Consider the following 26,215-nt stretch of genomic DNA (forward strand, 5'->3'; position numbering starts at 1 on the left):
TTGTTTTATGTATGCATGCTCCGCCTACGAGATTATTTAAAATACAAATAAAATTTGTAAACTTGGCAATACTGAAGGCTTATTCAGGGAACTCGAAACTCACACCAGAACACGAACGTCGAATGTCAGAATAAAATATGGATTACTAGTAGTGGCTAGCTTCGCGTTTTAGGCTGTTGATTGTCAATTGTCATGTGTTAAGCAAATAAATAGCCAATGTCCCTTCTTGGAGTTCAAGTTTCCTTAATAGTTTAATACCAAATTTCATCAAATTCGGTTCAGCGGTTCGATCGTAAAGGGTTACAGACAAACAGAGTTACTATCACATTTATAATATTAAATATATATTGATCATAATAATGGTAACATTTATAGGAAACATGTAACAAAATGGCGTTTCATCTTACGTCAGTTGTCAACTTTTGACAAGTAGATTCTTATAGAATCTCACTACTTATCCGGATTTGTACTCGCTGTCTTGTTCTTAACTATATCCTCTTTATAGATACATAGATATTGACGCAATCGTATTTCTTACATCTCCAATACACCATCGATTCCGTATACTAGAATTTTATGACTCTTGTGCCTGTTAGAAACAAAATACTTTATTCAAATAGGCTTTTACATATTTTGAATCGCCATTTAACAAACTATATTAAGTAAAGCTACCACCAAGAATATGATCTCAATAACTAATTTGACGTTTTCCGTTATTTAAGTAGCCAATTGAAACAGGAATGTTATAGGTAAAGTCAGAGTAAGAAAACCTTCGTCAGTTTTCAAATTAATTCCTTTATCAAGTCTTTAAAATCTTAGTACCTTTTGAATCTAAACATCGAATCATTGCGACGCAATATGTCATTCTCGATCGGTAAAGCAGATTAAAAGGCGAAAGATTTATACGTTTTGAAGGGAAACCAGAGCTGAGATGGCCCAGTGGTTAAAACGCGTGCATCTAAACCGATGATAGCGGGTTCAAACCCAGGCAAGCACTACTATATATATGTGCTTAATTTGTGTTTATAATTCATCTCGAGTTAGGCGGTGAAGGAAAACATCGTGAGGAAACCTACATGTGTCTAATTTCATCGAAATTCTGGCATGCATTCCACCAACCCGCATTGAAAAATCGTGGTGGAATTTGTTCCAAACACTCTCCTTAATGGAAGAGGAGGCCTTATCCCAGCAGTGGTTGTGCTGTTACTTTACTTTACTTTACTAAAGCAGATTATCGCTCATACTGAGCACACGAAAATAGATCTTAAGGTGACGAACCTTTTCTTACCCCGACTTTACATATGTCTTCAAGTTAAGCTCCAAAGATTAGCTTTTTAGTAATAACGATAAATTCAAACTTGGCAAGCGATAGTGGTATTTAGTTAATGAGATGCATTTTGTTACGTCAATGATTGCGGGTTCAAACCAGGTCAGACTCCGCTGAATTTTCATGTACGCGATTTGTGATTATAATTCATCTCGTGTTCAACAAAGGAAACATTGTGAGGAAACCTGCATGTATTTGATGATAATTGACACATATATATAACTCGTGTTGGAATATAGTGTTGGAAATACTTGATAGTAGGGTATGTAAGTGCGTACCACTACCACGTACTATATCAGATAATCTTACGCCAGCTATATTTAATATTATTGATTTCAGGCAGGATATATTACACACATTTATAATTGTGAGCTGAGATGGCCCTGTGGTTAGAACGCATGCATCTTAACCGATGAATGCGGGTTCAAACACAGGCAAGCACCACTATATATATGTGCTTAATTTATGTTTATAATTCATCTCGTGCTCGGCGGTGAAGGAAAACATCGTGAGGAAACCTGCATGTGTCAAATTTCATCGAAATTCTGCCACATGTGCATTCCACCAACCCGCATTGGAACAGAGTGGTGGAATATGTTCCAAGCCCTCTCCTTAATGGAAGAGGAGGCCTGGGAAATTTATAGGCTGTTACTTTACTTTATTATATATAATTGTATTTAATTAACATAACTGTATTTTTAAACATTGAAAAAGTGCAACTACTTAAATTCTTGGCGGCTCTTCTCTGTAGAATCTACTTTCAAAAGCGATGGTAGCTTTACTTAATACAGTTGCTTAACACGATTCAAATGTGCTTGTAAAAGCTTATTTGAATAATGTATATTTAGATTTGATTTTTTAAACTAAACTTACTAATACCGATATCATTGTGTTTTTCTTTAAATAAAATGATTAAGAAATTTTAGATTATTTCTGTATTTCATATTTAGGGCTTAGTCTGAGAAGGTACCACCCACTCAGCAGATATTCTGTATCTCAATAAATTACCAATATTCTTGTGTTCCGGTTTGAAGGGTAACCCTGACCACACAGTACAAGGGACATAATATAGTTCCCAAGGTTGGTAACATTTGCCATGTTAGTATGTCTGATAGCGCCATTGTCTATGGACGGTGGTGACAACTACTCGTTAACCTACCTACCATAAAAGAAAAGACATTGAATTACAATTCGATACATTAAAATAACATTTATATAAATACATTAAGACGTAACTTTCTTGCGTAGGTACTCTTAATAAAAGTTCCTTAAGTTATTTTATTAGGGTTTCCCATTGAAAATGTGATTGTGGAATCTCGATTCTATGGCCTTTATATTTAATGGATAAGTCTTACTGATATTATAAATGTGAATAGAATGGAAGTTCGTTACTCGATCACGAAAGAACGACTGAATGGATCTGAATGATATCTGGCACAGATAGAATATTATCAGGAATAGTCATATGATGTAAGCCCAAAATGTAATAAATACAGATAATAAAATATCAACCTTGATAAGTAAGGCGTTGAGTTTCTTGCCGGTTATTCTTGTTAGAATCTGCATTCCGAACCGGTGGTAGCTTAACTAAGTTTAGTTTGTTAAATGACGGAAGTCACAGCCTAGTATGTTCAAAAGTGCTTGTTAAAACCTTATTCAATCTATATTTTTATACTAATATTATAAATGTGAAAGTAACTCTGTCTGTATGTTTATCTGTCGCTCTTTCATTACCAAACTAATGAACCAAATCTGATGAAACTTGGTATGAACTAAGTTTAAACTCCAGGGAAGAACATAGGCTACTTTTTTTGCCTAACACATAACAAACAATCTTCTACAACGCGAGTGAAGCCAAAGGCGACTAGTAATGTATATTTTGATTTCGTTATGTGCCGGTAGTTACGGTGGCGTACTCACCCTTGGAACTGAGACAAAATAATGCTAAGTAATGCTGTTTGGGGAAAGAATATATGAGAAGTTATAGGGTAGGGGGTTACATAGCTAGAAGAGTTACCACAACGCCCTACAACAGATTTAAACTGTATAAGTTTTTTTTTTTATTTAAAACGCTTCTATTTTGTTTCTTGCCTGTCGTGAAATCTACATTCGAATTTAAAATTTGAAATGGAAAATACCTTCTAAGCATATCAGAGGGGGCAGCTGTCAAAAAATGATGAATCCGTTAAGTTGGCTGTACTGAGTGTTAACGTGAACGCGATTATAGTATTTTATTATTCAAACGGTTCCGAATATTACATAAGGCGAGTCGAGTTTGAGCTTATTTGAAGTGTAACTCGATGTTTTGGCTTCGGGCCAGGCTTTTAACATAATTTTTTGCCGATAATACCGCAATAGTGGTGGGATCGCCTTTTTCGTTATTTACAAACTTTGTCTGTTTATAATCGAAAAAAATGGCTTTTAACTTTTTTTTTTAACTGTCAATCAACAGTTGAAAAAACAAACAAGATCACAATTCATTATGAAGTTTCGTGTCTGGAGATCGCCGCGATGAGTCTCCGTAATGGAATAATGATTTAAATATATATATTAAAAAAAAAAAACAAAAAAGTGCATTTCAATTGCTTTTTGTTTTTTCTCTAACATCTTTTTAAATATGTTACAATGATTCTTAAATCTTTTTAAATTTTGCAATAATTAAAAAATACAATTTAATTTAAAAAATTGACGAGGATTATTTTATGTATTTCTGTGATATTAAACATCTAAGCTTAGAAACGATAAATCTTTCATGAACCATTAGTGTGTAGAAATTGATGACATACAAAAACTCTCATGTCAATAAAAAATAATTCTCAAAAAAAGTATAATTTAACAACGGCGATCTTTTTTGTGTTTCACTTAAATTTATTTGGCTGAATACTCTGATTCTATGAATAAACAAATCAATCATAAAAAAATATAAAAAAAAAACAAACATAGATTGACAAAATTTCGTGTCTGTGGTTGGCTGTTGAAAGAGTTCCTTCGTATAGAGCCAATACTACGTGAAAAATCAGGTCACACTTGTCGTAAAAATTGAATTTTCATCGAAAATGTAAGAGTTAAACTCCATAGGATGAGATTTTTTATTGAAGTTGCAATATTTGACTTCAGAAAACACACATAAAATATAAAATAGAATATCGTGATAATTAAATAGATAATTAAATAGGCTGTATACAATAAAGCATTATCGTATACATACGTCATATAAAATGCCAAAAAAAATGGCGGGAATATAATTGACAGATATTTAATTTCGCGCCTACAACATTACAATATAAAATAACCCTAATTTAAGGTTAGAATGAAGATGATTTTTTTTTATTTGATTTGATAAACACAAGACACAAGTTATTAATTTATAAGCAGAATAAATATTTTTTATGAAATATTTTTTTAATGGTATAGGTTGTGGACGAGCATATGGGCCACCTGATGGTAAGTGGTCACCATCACCCATAGACAATGACGCTGTAAGAAATATTAACTATTCTTTATATCGTCATTGCGCTACCTACCTTGGGGACTAAGATGTTATGTCCCTTGTGCCTGTAGTTACACTGGCTCACTCACCCTTCAAACTGGAACACAACAATACTGAGTACTGTTATTTGGCGGAAGAATAACTGATTAGTGGGTGGTACCTACCTAGACGGACTAAGCCCTACCACCAAGTAGTAATGAGAATCCACCACAGACTATAAAAATATATATATTAAGAACTTTAAATTTAAAAACTAATATTATAAATTCTCTCTAAAAAAGTAACTCTGTCGGTCTGTCGCTTTTTCACTACCAAACCAATGAATCGAATTTCATGAAAATTAGTATTAAGTATCGGAAACTTTTTTGTTTAACGTATGACAACAAAAGAGTTTCGTATAAAGTTAGACATTCTATTTCACAATTTAATTTATTGTAATTATTTTTAATTTCATAGCTTTTTAATATATTTTTTAAATAATTATGTGTGTCGCGAGCATTATTTACTGGATACTCAAAGCAAGGCGAAAAATTCTGTCAATGACACGCATATATATATAAATTTAAATAAAAGCTAAAATGATAGTCATAGACAAAACGTGTTATAGACAAACGATTCTATGTATTTCTGAACTTATATATATTTTTTTGGAAACAGCAGGTAATTCTAATTCGAACGCCAGAGAAATTGGAATATCTTTAGAAAAATGACATTTGTTTTCAATCTTAAAAAATAAACGAGGTCGATTTTCATAAAATCATTTTTTTAATGACATACAGTTTTGAAAGTGCCTAATAATATTTCTTTTTTAATATTGCTTGCGAGCCGTCTCAGCTTCTAAAATTATTAGTGTTTCTTTACTAAAATGTCCATAACATATATAAACCTTCTTTGTGAATCACTCTATCTTAAAAAAAAATACATCAAAATCCGTTGCGTAGATTTAAAGATTTAAGCATACATAACACAGGACAGGACAGGGACAGAGAAAACTACTTTCTTTTATACTGTGTAGTGATTATTAAGACATATACATAAATGTTTTAGAGGTAAAGTAAAGTAACAGCCTGTAAATTTCCAACTGCTGGGCTAAGGCCTCCTCTCCCATTAAGGAGAGGTTTTGGAACATATTCCACCACGCTGTTCCAATGCGGGTTGGTGGAATGCACATGTGGCAGAATTTGGATGAAATTAGACACATGCAGGTTTCCTCACGATGTTTTCCTTCACCGCCGAGCGCGATATGAATTATAAACACAAATTAAGCACATATGTATATATAGTGGTATTTGAACCCGAAGTCATCGGTTAAGATACACGAGTTCTTACCAATGGACCATCTGAGCTCTTTAGGGGTGATTATCTTAAAAATGTTATGGGTGAATTGTATGACCAGATGTTATACAATCTCCAGTAGATATAGCTTTACTATTATTCAAAATATAAAATATAGTGATTCTCTTCGATGTCAGTGTAAGACCTATAATTATTTTTTTTGTTGTCATAGGTTTTATATCATAGGGACATTTTTTTTCTTTTTCCTACTTTTTATTTGCTGTTTAAATTATTTGAATATGGAATATGTTCAAATAATGTTTTTATATACATTAGTATTAACAAATATTTATGATAATTGGATAAATTATTTCTTTTTTATATATTCGCTTTAAGTATTCATTACGGTTTAAATAGTTTTGTATTAAGTTAAAATTATAAATAAAAAATAATTATTGAAATAAAATATAAAAACAAGTATCTACGATATTTAAATGTCGTAGGCGAAAATTTTAAGCATTAGAATGCTACGCGCTACGATCGATGCTTTCAACTTTTGCTTAGATATTATTTAAAAAAAAAATAATATATTTTTTTTATTTTATTCGATTTATGGTTTAACATGGCGCCGTCAAATAGTATACAATCTAAGTATGTGTTAAATTGAAATTATTATTTTTATATCGATATTAATTATATTTGATACTTTATTTGGCTTTATCGATTTGGCATTTGTTTATTTTTTTTTTAATTAGCAGGCACTGAATTAATATTAAAAATATTCGCGTGTTACGGATTAATTGGTTTGTTAAAATTTTAAATAGCACTCACTGTAAAGGAACACTTTAAATAATTAAGCACTACATCTAATAATAACACTGGATTCCGCATACAACGTTTCGCACGTCACAAGAAAATCAATACGTTGCTTCAACATCACGCTTCGTGTGAACACAGCTTTATAATTACATTTTTAATAACACTGGCTGAATATATATTCATTCCCGCTTAAATTACACTGGATTTTTTTTTATTAATTTGAAAATGTTACATAATTGTATGTGGATAGTAAAATATGTTTTCCGTGTTAATACACTCGTTCGCGGTCCGTCGGGTGCGTTCGTGTGTTTCCGACTGGGGGTGGAGTGAGTCATTAGCCTCTGAGGGGTGGTTTTGCGTTTCGTTTTACGCGATGCAATTGTTTTGTGTTCATAATTTTTTTTTAACATTATTTTATATATGAATAGAATAAATCACATAATGATTTGGAAAAATAGTTAAATTAAATTTTATTTTTTATTTATAAATAATTTATAAATAATTTATAAATGATTTCAGATAAATGTATGAATACAGATAAAAAATATGCAGGAATATAATACACAAAATAAAATAATTTTACTGACCATAGAAAAATTACTGCTAATTTATATTCTTATAGGTTTTTCGGTATCTAAACTATTTTTTTAAAGGAATCGGTAAGCTGATGGTAGCCAAACCAACAGCCCAAAGATTTATTTCATTACCGAAGCATCACCAATTGGAACTGATATGTTATGTCCCTGGTGAGTGGTACCTGTTCTGGCTTGTCTTGTTTGATATATTTTTTTATTGAATATAATATTCTACTGTACTATATAATTTAATATTATTGTAGAATTTATTAATAATTCATTATCAAGCTCTATGATGTCGTGATTAGGAAGCATTCCAATCCAATTAAAATACATCAGCTAATATTTATTTTTGTATTCAAATATTTTAGTTCTTTATATCTTATTATCGCTTTCCTGATGGTAAGTGACTACAACCGCCCATGGACATTTGGAACACTGTAGGGCCTGGGGTTTTTTCTTAAAGGTTCCAAGACAGTGGCGGATTTACCAATAGGCTAAGTAGGTTGGAGCCTAGGGCGGCAGATTTAGAGGGCTGGCAAATTTAGCCCAAATTTGTTATTATATTACAGAAATTAAGAAAAAAACGTATAACTACATGTATACACATTACGTCCGTAATCCGTACACTCGTCACTACATAGCGGCTTAAAAAAATAATCTAGTAACTGACAGAAATATCACCTAGTTTATAACCATACTAATAACGGGAAAAAACCGGTGTAATGAGGACCATAGAACACAAATCATAAATGTTGCAAAAAAAAGTAGGGGCGGCAAAAATTTAATAGTCTACAAGCCTACTAGCGGCAAATTTGTAACGCCGCCACTGTTCCAAAAACAATAATTGTATTATGTTTCAACAATAATATCATAATAAACGATTTGATAATGGCTTCCAATGTAAACGTACAACATGAGTATCGTACACATTTTAAAAGATAAAAGAACTAGTTGCCGTTCACAGATTTCTCCGCATAACAGCGGTTGGTGCTAGGCATAAAAAAGTAGATATAGCAAATTCCATTCCAAATTTGGGTTTCATAAGAAAAAACAGACCTACAGACAGAGTTACTTTCGCGTTTATGAGATCGGTATAGATCCCATTAAAATCTATAGCAAGTTATAATTCGTTTTCTTCCTAGAGTCTACCTCCTAACTATGCTTTATAGTATAAAGCATAGTTTATACACAATACATAAAGTTTATACACTTTGCATCATCTTTAGCATCATTCTGTATAAAAACATTGACGCATTAGCTTTCATGTCATTCTTTTCTTTTTTCATCGTTGGAAAAACGCGTTACGCGCTTCTCCCACTTGATGGAATTGGGGGGGGGGGGGGTACTCCCAGATGGCTAGATATGGATACTTCCATGTTACACTTACACTTACTTACACAGATGTAAATCAGCATCTTCATCTTCGTGAAAGATCTTGAATGTGTTGATACTGCTGGTCCGCACTTGCTCCCGTATAGAACGACCGGTGAAATGATATTCTTGTATATAGTACAAGCTTGATCGGTATTGTTATTGTTGTTCGTATTTTTTTGTGTGTGTTTGTATGATGACGTCACGTTACAAAATGTCGGAAGTATGGGTGTGGAAACGTCCCTCTTTTCGCGTTTAAATATTAAAGGGGCCTCGCGCCTCTTAAATATTAGGGTGGCATTACTGTTGTATGATATGTTAACTTAAGTTTTGGACACTTGAAAATAAAATAAAACATCGCGTATCATATATATCTTTCATAAATAAAACAAGCCAATACATGCATTAAGAAAGAAACATATTAGATTCCTTGTAAATAAAAAATAAAAATAATTATTATTAAAGTTATTAATTTCGGGATATTTACCATGTTTTTTATTTTTGTTCGGTGGAGCTCGATATTTCGACATTGTCTACGAATGTCTTGTTCACGAGACATGGTAAATATCCCGAAATTAATAACTTTAATAATAAAAATAACCATGTTAGTTTAAAATCCTATATAAAAATAATTATTTTTTGGAACATCAGCACGAAACTAGCGAAGGTTGTGCAATAGAGGGCCTAAAATTATTTTACACGCGTAAGAGTAGCTTGCTCCGAATTGACAATTTTGAAGCTCCAAGCTAAAACTGGGAATTTTAGACGGATGAAATATAGTTTTTTTTTTCATGCATATGCACATGACCTGGATTTGGTGTCTAGGATTTCAGAGTTTAAAACTTTATTTATTTTTATTTAAGACACTATATTGTACAACACAAATTACACAACAATTATTGGGTAGATTATAGAAACGAAAATATAAAATATGGTGCGTAATAACTCAAACTCAAATAACTTTATTCAATATAGAAGCATTACACTTTCTTATTGATGGTCAATTGAAACACTACCACCGATAATGGCGGTCTTATCGGTTTTATTATTAATAAAATAAAAGTATCTGGTACATAATAAAAACAACAGTTAAGTGAAGTTTTTTTCAAAAAAAAGAATATTTATAAAATGGGATATTTTCTCGTGTCTTGTAAACAAGGCATTCGTAGATAATGACGAAATATCGAGCTCCACCAAACAAAAATAAACAACATGGTAAGTATCCCGTTTTAAATAACTGTAATAACATTTTCTAAATCTTAGAAAGACTTTATAGATAAAAAAAAAACAGATTTCATTTTAAAAAAATGTTATACTTTTTAAAAACTTGTAGCTAATTTTGCGTTTAGGTCCCACTGTATGTTGACCTTTCAGTTGCCCCAAAAAATCCTTACCTATATTTACATATAAATACACAGATTAAAAAGAATACTAAACAGTGTTTACATATTAATAACAAATTAATTCAAGTTCGTATTCAAATTATATTGTTATTAATCAATGTTTTATTTACTGATATGACCTTTAACATCAGAGAATATAAACATTTGTGCGATATGAAAAACAATACTTTTTTTTACACTTTTTGACCTAAGGCATAATTATTGTTATTATTCGACTCAGATTTATACATTAGTTCTTTTGCCATTGTACTTTACATAGTTTGACCCAGAATTACATGATAAAGTAACGCAATAATCACAACTTCACATCTTACACAAAATCACATCTTATTTTACAAAAACAACAACAACAACAGCTTGTAAATTCCCACTGCTGGGCTAAAGGCCTCCTTTCCCTTTAAGGAGAAGGTTTTGGAATATATTCCACCACGTTGTACCAATGCGGTTTGGAATACCCATGTGGCAGAATTTCTATCAAATGAGTTTCCTCACGATGTTTTCCTTCACCGCCGAACTCAAAATGAATTAAAAATACAAATGAAGCACATGAGTATTCAGAGGTGCTTGCCCGTGTTGAACCCGCAACCATCGGTTAAGATGCAAGTGTTTTAACCACTGGGCCATCTCGGCTCTATTTTACAACTTAAATTGTAAATGCTTCCATTTACCATCAGGAGGAGTGCAGTCATATATACCCGGATAATATAAAAAGTAGATTATTAGTGTTATATTATTTACTTGTAATAAAAAACAAAAAAAAAAACGAATGAAATCGTATTTTTATGATGTTTCTGTGAATGATATTGTTGTTCGATATTCGTCCGAAAAAACAATAAAACGACCTCAATTAATATCAACATACAAAAACAAAATGTTTACAAAATCTGTAAATTAAATTCAGTTTATAAAAAAAAAACGGAATATTGATGTTTGAGAACGTTCAATATTGTTTTTATTTTACATTCGGTCGCCCTAAGGTAAGACATTTCCTGCCTTATATATATAATTAATAATAATTCTAAAAAAATATTTCCCAGTATTAATATATATGTCATATATTTTTATTGGTGTGTTTCTATTGATATCAGGAATTTTAGTTTTTTTTTAATTATCTGTTACAGAATTAATAAATATTTGTCGTCCGCCATTTGTTAGTTATAGTAAAGTATACCCTATCCTTGGGGTTCAAGCTTGCCTTATAAGAAATGTCATCAAATTCGCTTTAATATTTTAGCTGTGAAAGGGCAACAAACATGCAGACAGAGTAATTGTCCCATTTGTACTAATAAGTTCACAGGATATGCAAAATTTTTATTAGATATTTTTTTCAGCTAACAAAAATGCCGTACAACCGCTACATCCAGATTTCGGAGGAAAGGTACAACACCCTGATCAATCGTTACGAAAAATTCATTGAGAATATAAACGATGACAACCAGAAACCAATCAGTATCTTCGATCCCTTACCTCAGAAGTTTCTAGACGAATTGGAGGTGATCAGGGAAGTCAGCAGGGAACTGGCGCTGAAGAAGGATGAGGACTTGAAAAAGGCGGACGTGAGTTTTTTTTAATTTCTATATTATCGGCACACGTGCGAGTTGATAATAAACCTATTTTTAACTAATCTTTTTATTAATATTTTACTATTTAAGAATTTAAGTATCGTTAATGTGTGACGTAATGAGCTGAGATGGCGTAGTGGTTACGCGTGCATCTTAACCGATGATTTCGGGTTCAAACCTAGGCGAGCACCACTATATATGTGCGCTTAATTTGTGTTTATAATTCATCTCATGCTCATAAATGCTCGTAATTTCATCGAAATTCTGCCACGTGTGCATTCCATGTGGTGTCAAAACCGACTCCTTCATGGGAGAGGAAGCCTTAACCCAGCAGTGGGAAGTTTACAGGCTGTTACTGTAATGTGTAATATGTTTTGTTAATTAAATTCCAATATATAATATTGGGACTAAAATTTATTTACCTTTGCCCGTTACCAATAATAAAAAAAATATACATTTTTTTAGAAACAAAATGAAGCCGAGACGAAGGTTGAAACTGCTGAAAATGAAGTCAAAACAAATGGCACTGAAGAGACACCAGCTACGGTTTAAAGTTTAATTTGTTAAATTATAATTTCATGTTAATATTATTTATGTATTAAATATTCACGTTAATTTTATTGTTTTTATTTGCCCTTGGTTATATTTTTGAGTAGCTTATATGGATCACAAAAATTTACTAAAAACTAATTAAATTAAAAAAATATATTATCTTGAAAGCTATACCTACACAGTGTTAATAACTTTATATTCATGCAATCATTCATAATATATTTATATTATGTTTAACAAAGAGTTTCAAGTTTTATTGAGAAAACAAAATGGTGGAAATGTGTAAAATCATTCTAGATATAAGAGTAAAAATAACCGTGTTTAACTTAGTTTTAGGTAATCAGTTTTAAGACTTTTTGAGTCTAATCTCATCATATATTCTACCGCTAAACAGCAATACATGGTATTGTTGGCTGGTTTAAAGGATTCGATTTGAGTAAGTTAGTGTAATTACGGGCAGAAGGGATGTGACATCTCAGTTACTAAGGCTAGTGCAGCAGTGGCGATTTATGCGTGGTTAGTTTTGCCAACAAGCTGTCTACCTGTCACCTTAATACCTCTTAAAAACCCTTAAAGAAAAGAAAAAGAAATAAATAACAATGGTAAAAAATAGTAGTATGGTAGTCGCCGGTTTTAATATCGCCCGAGACTCCTAAATCAGGTTGCTCGTTGCAATGATTGACACTGACCTCAACTGTAAATGAAGTTACTAATAAATACATCTGACATATATTTAAATAACAGTGATTTTACAAATTTAAATGTACAGATAATATATTTTTTAAATGTTCTTTATTTTATATTTCCAAAAGGTTGGTAAGCCTTTTTATAACTAAAAATGCGATTCACATCAAACATGCCGAATCGCGTTGTACCATAGCCTATTTTACACGTTGTAAACGAAATTAAAATGTCTGCATAATACTTAAAAATTATATTTGAATATAGCAACACTATCAGCGTAAATCGTACGCCACCGCATGAGAGCGTTTCTTGGTATGCGTGTTCCATGCTATTGCACTTTATTTACTGAAACTGTAAAAAAAAATGCGCTGTGGCAAGTTTGATTTGAACCTTGCTTTTTTGTGTTCCTAAAATCAAAAAAAAACATCATTGTAGATTAAAATACGACAGATTAAAAATATATTACAGCATTAATTACATGAATTAATTTATCTTTATTTGATATTAAATTTATAAGTAATTTGTTTTTTTAATATATGGCTTTTATTTGTGCCAAGAGAGCACAGACTATTTCGAATATAAGTAATTTTAAACTTTGACAGTCGTTATTTTTTTTTAATTGCATTAAACTTTAATTTTGTTATTTTCAATAGATCATCCAAAAATAGCTCGGTATTGCTCGGCGAGCATGAATCTTTGGCCTTTGCTAGATGGTAATTAAAAATAAGACAATTGGATATTAAATTACAAATGACTACTGATTACTGAGTCGCTTGCCGGTTCTTCTCGGCAGAGTACGTTTCGGTACTTCGAACCGGTTTTAGCTTTACGTTTAATACAACTCTGTAAACTAACGAAATTTTAAGTCGATTTTAATTGAATTTTTCACCAATGTCTTTTAAACAGTATCGACTATTATACCAAAAATGTGTACCTGTTTCATCCTTGGTGAATTTGGATTAAGAATAGGTTAAGTTACGGTTAGAAGGTTGTCTTTAAAATTCCTTTAGCGATAACGCTGTCATATAATTTATATATATGTTACATTTGCATATACAAAATAATATGTCTTCATATTATAAAATTGTAAACAAAAAAAGCCTGATTCAATCTGTGTAGTAAGAATACTGAGTGAAACCGAGGGAGTTGTTTATAGTTACTACTCCTTTCCTTCGGTCGTAGCTTGGAGTTATAATACAAGTTACCTAGTTTTATTTCAGCGTATTCTTCTTCATACCAATTAACAACTTTAACCCTTTCATCTCATATGTCCGCCTATAAAAGGGTAACTTACAAACCCTTGAGGTTCAAGCTACATACCAAACGTCATCAGTAGGTTTGAGGGCTTGGTGTAACATACAGAGACATGTCTTTCGCAGTTATAATAAAAATTGTAGATAATCTTTCAAAAAAAAATATAAATAATAATTATTACAGTTATTCATTACGGGACATTTACCATGTTTTTTATTTTTTTCGACATTCGTAGATAATGTCGAAATATCGAGTGGATAAAAATAAAAAACATGGTAAATATCCCGTAATTAATAACTGTGATAATAAAAATAACCATGTTAATTTAAATAAATAAATAATAATTGTTTGTAGCAACTAGCCCGGCCTCGGGACCACGCTAAACAGAAAGACAAATACTGTATGTGTATTTAGTTTGTGTAAAACAATGCCATCATAAATTATTTTAATAACAGCGCAGCCTATGAAGATTTCAGGCGATTATTTTGTCACACAAGTTGTCATAAATCAATATATCTATTGTTCGAAAGATTAAATGGAATCTGTTTAGGCAAGTGTTATTGTGTTTTAGTGTTACATATTATTAAAATTAAATTTATAATAAGTTAATCTTTTTTTTGTATATTGTCAGTATTATATGGCAACACTAAAAGTTAAAAAGGTAAATAAATAATAAACAAAAGTTGAAAAGTACTCATGATGTTTATATTATAACAGAAAAGAAAAAAAATCTTATATGCCTAATAGTCTAAGCTTTTGTTAAAAAAAAAAATAAGAAGACTGACAATAAACCATGATGGTATGTGGACACAATTGCCGCTAGAGTAGGTATTTCTTATCACCAATTTGCTACCAATTTTCAGTAACAGAGGTTATGACCCTTGTGCCTGTTGTTACATTGGCTTACTCACAACAATACAAAGTTTTTTATTGTTGTCTGTTTGTCATTGGAATATATATATATAAGTAAACTATAAACCGTAGTAGCTAAAAATTCTTTTTCAATAGAAAAAATGGCATTTTGTTGGGATTTTTTTAATGAAACTAAATGAATCTGCTGGAAATGTAAGGATGCTTATGCCTTGTATAAATTTCAAAATAAAACAGATGGCTTTGTATATTGCTATAAAGCCCAATTAACATGGACGGACCTGTAATTTATATTTAATGAATCATGTAAAGCAATTATTTAATAATGCTTACAAGAGCATACTTCAGTAAGTATGTTGTTGAAAACTATCTGAGGAAATAAAAATATATTTAAATGTTAGCATAAAAAAGTATAATTATTCATTAATAATACATGATAGTATACAACTAATCTTAAAGCTAAGAATTGTCCGTCATAACATCTTCGTCCTCCTCTTCAGGCTCTGCTAGATCTGGGTGGCATACCCTAATATGTAAATTGAGATTGATTTTAACAATAAAGCTTTTTCCACATGTTGAACATTTATGTGGACGTTTGACGTCGTCGTCGATAGTGGAGGGATGAGCTCTTGCGATATGAGTACGTAGTAAGGATGAATGGAGAGTTCTATCACACTGGGTACATTTTACGTGACAGTCCATCGGCTGTCCTTCGTGGGTCTGACGATGCTTCTCCATCGTAATTTTGGATACAAACAACTTTTGACAGAAATCACATTTAAAATTTTTCACCTTCGTATGCTTTTTCATATGAATTTTTAAGCAATTCTTCGTAGGGAACATTTCGTCGCACTTTGAACATTTAAATTTCTTTATATCATTATGTAATTGCATGTGTAGTTTCAGATATGCTTGACCTGTGAAATTTTTATTACATATCTCGCAGTTTATCGTACTCGTCGCCGAATGGGACTGCATATGGCTCTTGAGGAACTGGGCCGCGACGAAACTGCGGTCACACACTTGACATATGTACTTTTTGGATGCGTTACCTTCATGCTTGCTGCGGTGGATGTCGAGATGGTACTGCGAGTTCACTTTCACGTCACACTGGTCGCATTTGAACTTGCGACGCTTCTTCGGTCCTTCCTTAATTATTGGCGGTTCTGGTTCCATAGTCGGCGTGTCTTTGTCGTTACCGTGAAATTTTTTATGCAACATCAAATACTCCATGCCCTCGAACGCTAAATCACACACGTCGCAACGATATCTCCCTTCGGTTTGTTGCTTAATTTCATAAGTCATGTTGTTGTCTTGACCGTTGTATGCCTCAGCCATTTTTTCGCGCTTCACAGATGATCTGTTATCGTTCAGTATTTGTTTGTCGCTACCGGCCGGCTCCATCATACTTTTTATCCAATGGTCAGTAATTCCAACCCCAGACTTTGTCTCCATTTGCAGTGACGCTATAGGGACATTTCAGTGACTCGAATATTGATCCGTAAATCTAGTTAATGCTTCCATAAAATAACTCCTAACTTTATAATACTATGATTGTTGAAGCAATTAACGCATTGTTGACATGATTGTATCCGAAAATTTAAAACTTTTCCGAAGTGAAACACAAAAGCGAGCCTTGTTACAGTACCATAAATTCCAAAAGAGAAGCGAAGCGCGTTGGTTTTTTTTCTCTAGAGCTAATGACAGCGATAACTTTTTAACATTGACATTGTTTTTGTTGCAAGCCTTAAAAAAGTAAATATCTGAATGCTTCACAGTTGTCATAAATAGATTTTGTTTACATTTTAATTATTAATAAGTAAAAAATATAATAATACGAAATTGTAATGTTGATATTTCATACTAAAGCATTTACAATTGTTATATACGTAAGTCTAAATTGTATTTGTGTGGCTCATAGTGAAATTTCAGGTGAAGTTGATGATTAAATGTTTTTTTATTTATTAACTGCTTTAAATTTGATGTTATATAAAATATTTTTTAAAATAGAATTTGGTTATTCTGCCCTAAGTATGTATAGCATAAGTGAGTTTACGAGAAAATGATTTCCAAGAACTAATAAATAGGCCTGATACATTCGTTTTTTTTTATCATTAAAATATTTGTTTGTAGGATAACAGTTGTATTTTCTTCTTAATGCTATAAATTTTACAATTTTAAGAGAAGTTTAGAAAAAAATATATATAGCTTTTATCGTCATACATAATTTCAGCAATGAGATACCGAAATTATTTTTTAAATAAATGGTTAACAAATAAAACAACTGTGAAACTTTGCAATGCATATTATATTATAAGGAATAAAGAAGTATATAACATTTTAATAATAAGAATATTATTATGATTAATCATTTAAAAACAAAATAGACTTAAAAAAATAACTTCTTTTTTAGATGTTGCCATAGTAAAATTACTAGATTATATATGGCAAACAATATCTATTTACAAATAATACCACAAATTTACAATAATTTTCTTTTTAATGTATTAAATACATTCTACTATTCTATCCAAGTTTTTAGTTTGTAAATTACAAAGTTCGTAATATAATACTTTCTGAATAATATTTTCGTTGAACTACCAAATAAAGATTGAAGATAAACCAAATCATAGTTATAAAATTGAGTGATTTTATGTGACATGGCTACATAAAGAATGAACATCTTCTTCAAAATCTTCACAAAGTAGTCTAAAGATCTTCAATTCTCTGTACAGTGTAATAATTTACCATGGACTACTCGCAGGAGTTTTGTGACACAAATTATTGACTTGCCAAAGTAAGATAAAACATTAAATTCAAATATTAACATTTTTAATTTCTTTTTTATTTAAACAAAGGGGCAACAATTATCTATCTAAACTTACAAACTACAAAATGACTAGTTCTTCTGTAAAGACGGAGGCACATTCTTTCCGAGTACATTTTCTTGGTATTTCAATTTCTTAACATTTGTCGGATCTTTAAGTAGTTCATCCTCCAATCTTTCATATCTTTGATCTTGGACAGGTTCTGAAAATAATATTATATATATAATCACTACATAATTTAAATAAAGTCGGTCACTGCTGTCTGTCCCTATGTATGCTTAGATCTTTAAAATTACACAACAGATTTTGATGTGGTTTATTAATAGATAGATTTAAGTGATAAGAGATTGATTTGCTTTAAGAGGAAGGTTTTTGTAAATAATACATGTACAATGTAAAAAAACAAGAAAAATTCTGTAGCATATTTAGTATCAGCATTGCACCCATGGTGGGGCAGGTCAATAGTTTCAAACAATCAGTAATTAAATTTATACTTGTTGAAGTAATATGTTATTAATTAATTAAGAGTAGATTATTGTTTTGAACTTAAGAAAATAATATTAGTTTAAAGAGGAATTAGATGTATAGTAGTGCATAACATATTTTATATTGATACTATTATCGTTTTTTGGTGGTTTGGGTTAACTAGTGGTAATAAAGCCATGGATGCTGGATTTGAAGCCTTGGGCAAGAAATAAACATTGGCCAAAATCACGCAGAATGACATTATCAACAATATGTTCTACTGGTATTTACACTGCAGCCAATAGCAGGATTGATTTAAAAAAAAACTTCATATACAATGAATATTTGATTTCAGTCTTAACTAATGTCAATGTTCAAATATAATAATCTGAAATATAATATGTATGTATTAAGATATTTAAATGCTATGATTTTTGTGTGACATCATCTTGTCTATAACATTGGTGTATCTTGCATATCATTTGATTCTAGTTATACTAATGTTGGTACATTGTAAAAATGCAACAAAAAATACATTACTTGTTTATATACAAATAACTGTAGTATTGTAGTAGTATTGAATTAATAATTTGTTATTTAATACTTACTATTGTAAGGTGTATATCTATCTGATAACAGACTTTCTAGATTGTATCCAATAACGCCGACCACAGCCGCTATAGGTAAGGTTATATACGGTGCATTTGTACGCAAGAATTGCATTAATATCGGCCACATCTGGAAAATTATGTCAAGAAATCAATAATTTTAACAGTAAACAATTTTGCAGTTTTAGATATTAACTGAATATTTATGTAATAGGTAAAAACATTGTTGTAATAAAACTCTGTAATGATGCAAATTAAACTAACGTCTGAATTTTTGGTTAAGATAGATTCATTAAATATAAAAATATATTAATTCAAAATGGTTACAAGTAATTTTAGATAGAATATTTTACTTAATAAACATTATTTTGTAAAATAAGAAATAATTCGAAATTTCTTACGATTAGGAGAAAGTGACTTTGACTTTTGTAGGGAAAATGTTGCCACAACATAATATTCGAATTATGAGCCTTTGTATTACATTTGAAATGTAATTTTTAACCACATAAAGTAAAAAACAACATTTTTATTATGTGTGATTTTAATTGCCGTACTGATTTTTTTTTCAATATGCTTATTGTTGCATTGAAAAAGTTTTCTATCACCTAATTATATTAATTACTATCACCAATCGTAATTTGCTACGATCATAAATCATGGCAATATTAAAGAAATATGTCAGCCAGTCAGCTGTTTATCTAACCTAAAAATATGAGCGTTACACAATAATATTTATTTATTGCTTTTAATTAATCATAATGGCTCAGACTCAATTGTTAAATCCTATATATGGGATATGCAAATTAAAAACAACATTAAATACGCTTAAGTATGTATGTAATAAGCAATTTCATCGACATCAGAGTACAAATAATCCTAAGAAGAAAACCGCTAGTTCGGTATATCGTACTATGAATATATTTGATAGAAAAGCAAAAATATTGCAAAAAGAGAGAGCAGCTCAAAGTGAAATTTACGAACAATCAGAGTATATCAAAGAGGAGGTCGGTTGGCGAACTGCGGATAGGATATTCGATATTAAAAGAACGTTCAAAAATGCCGTTGAACTTGGTAAGTAATTGTTATCTTTTTGGCAACCTCCCTATTTTATAGTAACACTTGTTTATTGAATATGTTCCAAACCCTCTCCTTAATGGAAGAGGAGGCCTTATCCCAGCAGTGGAAAATTTACAGGCTGTTACTTTACTTTTTACTTGTTTATTGATAGACAACTTAGAAGACCACTATTAGTTTGAATATTTTTCTTTGTAAAGATAGTATAGGTTGGCGGACGAGCATATGGGCCAACTGATGGTAAGTGGTCACCATCACCCATAGACAATGAAGCTGTAAGAAATATTAACTATTCCTTACATTGTCAATGTGCCACCAGCCTTGGGAACTAAGATGTTATGACCCTTGTGCCTGTAGTACACTGGCTCAATCACCCTTCAAACCGGAACACAACAATACTGAGTACTGTTATTTGGCGGTAGAATAACTGGTGAGTGTGTGGTACCTACCCAGACAGGCTTGCACAAAGCCCTACCACCAAGTAAAACAACAGTTCTATAAATGTTTCCATACTCCAATTTAAGAATAAAAAGGCCAGCAGGCAATTATCGATTTTCCGCTGTTAAATAAAAGTTAACATTTATCAGATTCTGTTTACATTTAAAAACAACTATTTACTATATTTTTTGACTTAACAAAATATTTTAAGTGTAACAGACTTTTCTTCTTTTTGCAGGAGCTGGTCGCGGGTATGTGTCTCGTCATTTTCTCCCTGATTGTGTAGAAAAGGTTACACTCTGTGATTGTTCACAGACGAATCTAGATAAAGCTATTGTGGGGGAAGGGGTGCAATTTGAAAAGATGGTAATCGATGAAGAAAAATTTGATGTAAGTTAAAAAGGTAAAATACATTTATTTACTATGTATTTAATTTTAATGAGTCAGTGTAAATATCTCTTAGACTCTTTTTTAGAGACTCAGAAAAGATAGATAGCTAAATAGATATATAGCTTCATATTTAATATAGGTGGTACATGGGCCAACTGATTGTAAGTGGTCACCACTATGTATAGACATTGACTGTGAGATGTTAATATTGCCAATACCCCACCAACCTTGGGATGATGTTATTTCCTTTTTGTATATAGTAAACACTGGTTCATACATCCTTATCAGAACAAACAAAGTTGCTTCGCACACACCACATAATCTATTATGTGGTATAACTTATCATGAGTTGGTGGCACCTACCCAGACAGGTTTGCATTGTATAAGCACTAGAAGTAAGGATAAGCTTATAACGCCAAGTTTCCGACTCCGCAAAGTCAATAAATCTTTCTTGGGGCAAGGTATCCATTTCTATAATAAAATTCCACAGACATTTTTAACTTTACCGTCTCAAAAATTTAAATCGTTTATAAAAAATACATTGGTGAAAAAGGCGTATTATTCGATACAAGATTTTGTAGATGATAAAAAAGCGTGGAATTAATACCTGTTGACTTCCAGGCAGGATATATTAATTTAAATAATTGTAGTAACTAACATGACTGTATTTTTTTTAAATGTTGAAAAAGAGTAACTACTGAGATTCTTGCCGGTTCTTCTCTAATGATTGTATTTAAATGATAATTATTGGTTTTAATTTAATTTCCAGTTTCCAGAAGACAGTGTCGATCTAGTAGTGTCCTCGTTGGCGTTACATTGGATCAATGATTTGCCGGGATGCTTCGACAGAGTGATGAACTGTTTAAAACCAGATGGAGTAAGTAGATTTTGGTAGTCCAACAGGGTATTCTTCGGTGTTTAAAATGGTACTTCAAAATGTTCTATATCCTCATAAGTTAAGACATTTTAATTCATAATCTGGATGACCGTAATTGTGATAAAAATCACAATGCTAAACTCAATTCCTTCTTTGCATTTGTCATTCGTTCTCAAATAGGCTATTTCACAGGTTTTTAAAATCCATTTTATATTATTTAGTAGAGGTTAAGGAACCCAGTAATAGTTGATTTTTTTTTTCTAGTACACATTTGCCGAAAAATATCATATTAAAGATTCCATATTTAAATAGCGCGCAAAAACGCTACTAATATATAATATGGCGCTGCAATGGGGTCGGTGACGTCACTTTCTTGTATTTTTATCTGTGGTACATATAGTAGAAAAGCAAGGTTAACAAGAAAGTGACTTCATAATAAGCCCAGCTAATCAGGAGCGTTTTGTGTCACCTGTCAAACCCTTTTACGAAATAATGCATTTTTATTTATGGATTTTTGAATAAATTAAGTATTATTTTCAAGTTTCGTTAGTAAATAACCATTTTTAAACTCATAATATACACTGATTACAATAATTCACAATTTATTTTTCGCATTGTCAAATAGCCTAATAGGCGCAGACATTTTCAACTTTCCCCATCAATAAATTTAAATTGAAATTACATTTAACAAAGCATGTTATCAGGGCCGCATTTAGGCCGCAGGGCTACCGGGACAACTGCCCTGGGGTCTCCACATGAGGCCACAATACTTTTCAGCGAGTTAACAAATACCGAGATATAGTCAAATTATGCAGTCGAATGCTCTACCACTGAGCTATATCCCCAATTATGAGTCGAGATGGCCCAGTGGTTAGAACGCGTGCATCTTAACCGATGATTGCGGGTTCAAACCCAGGCAAGCACCGCTGATTCATGTGCTTAATTTGTCTTTATAATTCATCTCGTGCTCAGCGGTGAAGGAAAACATCGTGACGAAACCTGCATGTGACAAATTTCATAGAAATTCTGCCACATGTGTATTCCACCAACCCGCATTGGAACAGCGTGGTGGAATATGTTCCAAACCTTCTCCTCAAAGGGAGAGGAGGCCTTTAGCCCAGCAGTGGGAATTTACAGGCTGTTACTTTACTTTTTTTTTTTTACTAGTCAAATTATAATAATCTTACTACTTAATGTGTTAAAAGTTACCGATAACAATAAATAAATCATAGCTTACTGATTGAAATAAAAAAGTTAATATAATTATTGGGGTCTCCACGCTCCTGTTGGTCTAGGGCCTCCACTGCTTTGTGGCCCCAGGGCCTCTAGAACTTTAAATCCGACTCTGCATGTTATTCAACAAAGAAACTTATAGATCATAAAAAAGCGTGGAGTTATACCTTATATTCATACAGGATACACTAAAATGTTGGAAAAGAGCAACAACTGACTTTCTTGCCGGTTTTTCGCGGTGGAATTTACTTTCCGAACCTGTTATACCTTTTCATTAAAAACAATTCTGTAAAAAAGAAGATTAAAAAAAAAAAGAATTTGAAGAACATACTTGAATTAAGTATATTATATGTTTATACTTATCAACTCAGTGTTGATTGAAAATATAAAAGTTCTTCACTGTATTTTTAAACATTTATTTAGTTCTTACTACACTCACTCACCCTTCAAACCGGAACACAACAATACCAAATACCGTTGTTTGGCGGTAGAATATCTGATGAGTGGGCGATACCTACCCAGACGGGCTTGCACAAAGCTCTACCACTAAGTAAATCAACATTAGTAAAAAAATATTCCATTGCTGGACTGGGATCAACGAATACATAGGCTGCGGTTTTTCCGACACATGAAAGTTTTTATTAAGCACATGAAAATTCACCTGTGCTAACTTAAACCTGACTGTTATTATTTTGAGATTAATAATAAACATATAAAGCACATCAAAATTGCACTTGTGATTGCCCAATTTTATCAAACTCGTTTTTGTATATCAATAGATTGTTTACTCCAGGTGTTCATGGCTTGCGTCTTTGGCGGAGACACCCTAATGGAACTTCGTCAGGCGCTGCAGTTGGCTGAGATGGAGCGCCTCGGCGGTGTCTACCCTCATATATCACCATTCACCCAGATACGCGATATAGGAGGCCTTCTCAATGCGTGAGTTACGATTAACAACAAATATTTTTTTGTCGTATAGTACGAATACATACAGGTGAATAAGCCCTTATATTTTCTTAATCTAGGGTACAGGGTTGGCAAACAACCCGGGCGTCTGACCATTATCAATCGTCTTGAAGCATCCGTGAGGCGCCTCAGAAAGTATTTTAAAAATATTAAAGTAGGAGAGGGAACTGTCAGAGCTCTATTGGGTTCCCATTATGCTTAAAATGGGGCTGTGGAAGAATAAGTAGTCGATAATTCGTGTAATGGTTAGTATGTGTGCGCAGGGCGGGCTTCACGCTGCAGACCGTGGACGTGGACAGCCTGACGGTGTGGTACCCGTCGGCGTGGCACGTGATGCGCGACGTGCGCGCGCAGGGCGAGGCGAACGCCGCGCGCACGCGCCCGCTGCGCCTCGCGCCGCGCGCGCAGTTCGCCGCCGCCGCGCTCTACGACGAGATGTACGGCAAGGTGAGTCCCCGCCACGTGTCCCGCCGCGCTCTACGACGAGATGTACGGCAAGGTGAGTCCCCGCCACGTGTCCCGCCGCGCTCTACGACGAGATGTACGGCAAGGTGAGTCCCCGCCACGTGTCCCGCCGCGCTCTACGACGAGATGTACGGCAAGGTGAGTCCCCGCCACGTGTCCCGCTGCCACTCTACGACGAGATGTACGGCAAGGTGAGTCACATGCCACGTGTCCCGCTGCCACTCAAACTCAAATCCTTTTATTCAGCGCACAAGCGTTACACTTACTTATTGATGGTCAAATCAACCACTCTGACCTGAGAAGAATCGGCGAAAGAAACTCAACTTGTGTTCGTTTGGACTTCTCGGGATCTGGATCCTTGTTAACAACCCTTAAAGGCAGTAAAACTATAATCCCCTTCAGAAGTAAACGAAGCTCGTTTAAGAGGATCCTTGATAACGGAGGTAGTATATTCACGCTACTTTAATGTTTATATAAATAGGCTATGTGACTGGTTTTTAAAATCCATTTTATATTATTTAGTAGAAGTTAAGGAACCCAGAAAAAGTTGATTTTTTTATTTCTAGTACATATTTGCCGAAAAATATCATATTAAAAATTCCATATTTAAATAGCGCGCAAAAACGCTACTTGGACAATACGGCGCTACAATGTGGTCGGTGACGTCACTTTCTTGTATTTTAATCTGTGGTAAATATAGTAGAAAAGCAAGGTTTACAAGAAAGTGACTTCATGATAAGCCCGGCCAATCAGGAGCGTTTTGTGTCACGTGACAAACGTTTGAAAAAATGCATGTTTATTTATGTATTTTTGAATAAATTAAGTATTATTTTCAACTTTCGTTAGTAAATAACCGTTTTTAAACTCATAATATACACTGATTACAATAATTCACAATTTATTTTTCGCATTGTCAAATAGTCTATTGTAACTTTAAAAATGTCGATTGCAGGAAATACCAGATCGCGGCTGTCGAGGTGTACCAGCTACTTTCCAAATAATAAACTTCGTCGGCTGGAAACCAGACCCGACTCAACCGAAACCAATGGAGAGAGGGACAGCCGAGCTATCTTTGAAAGATTTGGATAAAATCGACGAGATTATCAAAGAGACAACTAGAATAGAATTGACGGAGGACGATAAAAAATAAATATCATTAAAACCTTCTTTGTATTTTATTCACAGTTTATACCCACTTCATATGGTTTAGTTATTAAAGTAGGAAAAAAGATAAACGCACCTTCACTTTCACGTATTTCGTGACGATTCCCTAAAAAATCAGCTATATCCTGCTTTACTAAGAGTTAATGATTAATATATCTTTATTTATAATACATTATTACACTTAAAGATTTATTAGAACTTTAATTTTGTTTCCAAAAATTCCGATGACAGTTTCGTTGATATTTAAAAAGTCATTTTCAAACGACTTCAAAAAGGAGGGTATCAATTCGTCTGTTATTTTGTTATGTTTGTTACCTCATAACTTTTTACTGGGTGGACCGATTTTGATAATTTTTTTTTTTGTTTGAAAGCTAGTGCTCCAAATATATCAATAACTATAACTACGTTATATAATCGTAAATCGACTTTTAAGTAGTCTAATATTTTTCATTTCATTTTACTTATAAATGACTCTAAAAAATATGTTGAATACGCAATTATTTTTAATACTTTTTAGTGCAT

General features: G+C 32.5%; 5 protein-coding genes across 6 annotated transcripts in view; 2 read left to right on the forward strand and 3 right to left on the reverse strand.

The window, feature by feature from the left end:
• LOC124541986 (serine/threonine-protein kinase BRSK2) overlaps positions 1-7,211 on the reverse strand; it is a 64,349-nt gene extending 57,138 nt beyond the window's left edge. Inside the window, exon 1 of the mRNA XM_047119931.1 lies at positions 6,924-7,211. The gene's annotated coding sequence lies outside the window, so the exon portion shown is untranslated. The remainder of the gene's footprint in view (positions 1-6,923) is intronic.
• Positions 7,212-11,203: 3,992 nt separating this feature from the next.
• LOC124541999 lies at positions 11,204-12,441 on the forward strand. Its single transcript, XM_047119949.1, has 3 exons — positions 11,204-11,240; positions 11,595-11,819; positions 12,291-12,441. The coding sequence occupies exons 2-3, from the start codon at positions 11,604-11,606 to the stop codon at positions 12,375-12,377; spliced, it is 303 nt and encodes a 100-aa protein (XP_046975905.1). The 5' UTR covers positions 11,204-11,240; positions 11,595-11,603; the 3' UTR covers positions 12,378-12,441.
• Positions 12,442-15,580: 3,139 nt separating this feature from the next.
• LOC124541988 (zinc finger protein 808-like) lies at positions 15,581-16,899 on the reverse strand. The gene has a single exon (XM_047119933.1). The coding sequence runs from the start codon at positions 16,638-16,640 to the stop codon at positions 15,645-15,647; it is 996 nt and encodes a 331-aa protein (XP_046975889.1). The 5' UTR covers positions 16,641-16,899; the 3' UTR covers positions 15,581-15,644.
• Positions 16,900-18,002: 1,103 nt separating this feature from the next.
• On the reverse strand, positions 18,003-19,522 carry LOC124541914 (small integral membrane protein 12). 2 transcript variants are annotated; one of them, XM_047119839.1, is made up of 3 exons: positions 19,488-19,522; positions 19,087-19,216; positions 18,003-18,215 (listed from the first exon to the last, which is right to left on the reverse strand). In XM_047119839.1, exons 2-3 carry the CDS (start codon positions 19,214-19,216, stop codon positions 18,085-18,087), a joined length of 261 nt encoding a protein of 86 aa, XP_046975795.1. In that variant the 5' UTR covers positions 19,488-19,522; the 3' UTR covers positions 18,003-18,084. The 2 variants fall into 2 exon arrangements, with proteins under 2 accessions (XP_046975795.1, XP_046975796.1); XM_047119840.1 differs by lacking the exon at positions 19,488-19,522 and adding an exon at positions 19,351-19,390.
• Positions 19,523-19,752: 230 nt separating this feature from the next.
• Positions 19,753-25,695, forward strand: LOC124541903 (arginine-hydroxylase NDUFAF5, mitochondrial). Its single transcript, XM_047119825.1, has 6 exons — positions 19,753-20,157; positions 20,837-20,988; positions 21,758-21,865; positions 23,892-24,037; positions 24,328-24,511; positions 25,482-25,695. The coding sequence occupies exons 1-6, from the start codon at positions 19,845-19,847 to the stop codon at positions 25,677-25,679; spliced, it is 1,101 nt and encodes a 366-aa protein (XP_046975781.1). The 5' UTR covers positions 19,753-19,844; the 3' UTR covers positions 25,680-25,695.
• Positions 25,696-26,215: the final 520 nt, after the last annotated feature.

This window comes from Vanessa cardui, chromosome 29, assembly GCF_905220365.1.
Source record: "Vanessa cardui chromosome 29, ilVanCard2.1, whole genome shotgun sequence".
NCBI classification, from domain to species: Eukaryota; Metazoa; Arthropoda; class Insecta; order Lepidoptera; family Nymphalidae; genus Vanessa; species Vanessa cardui.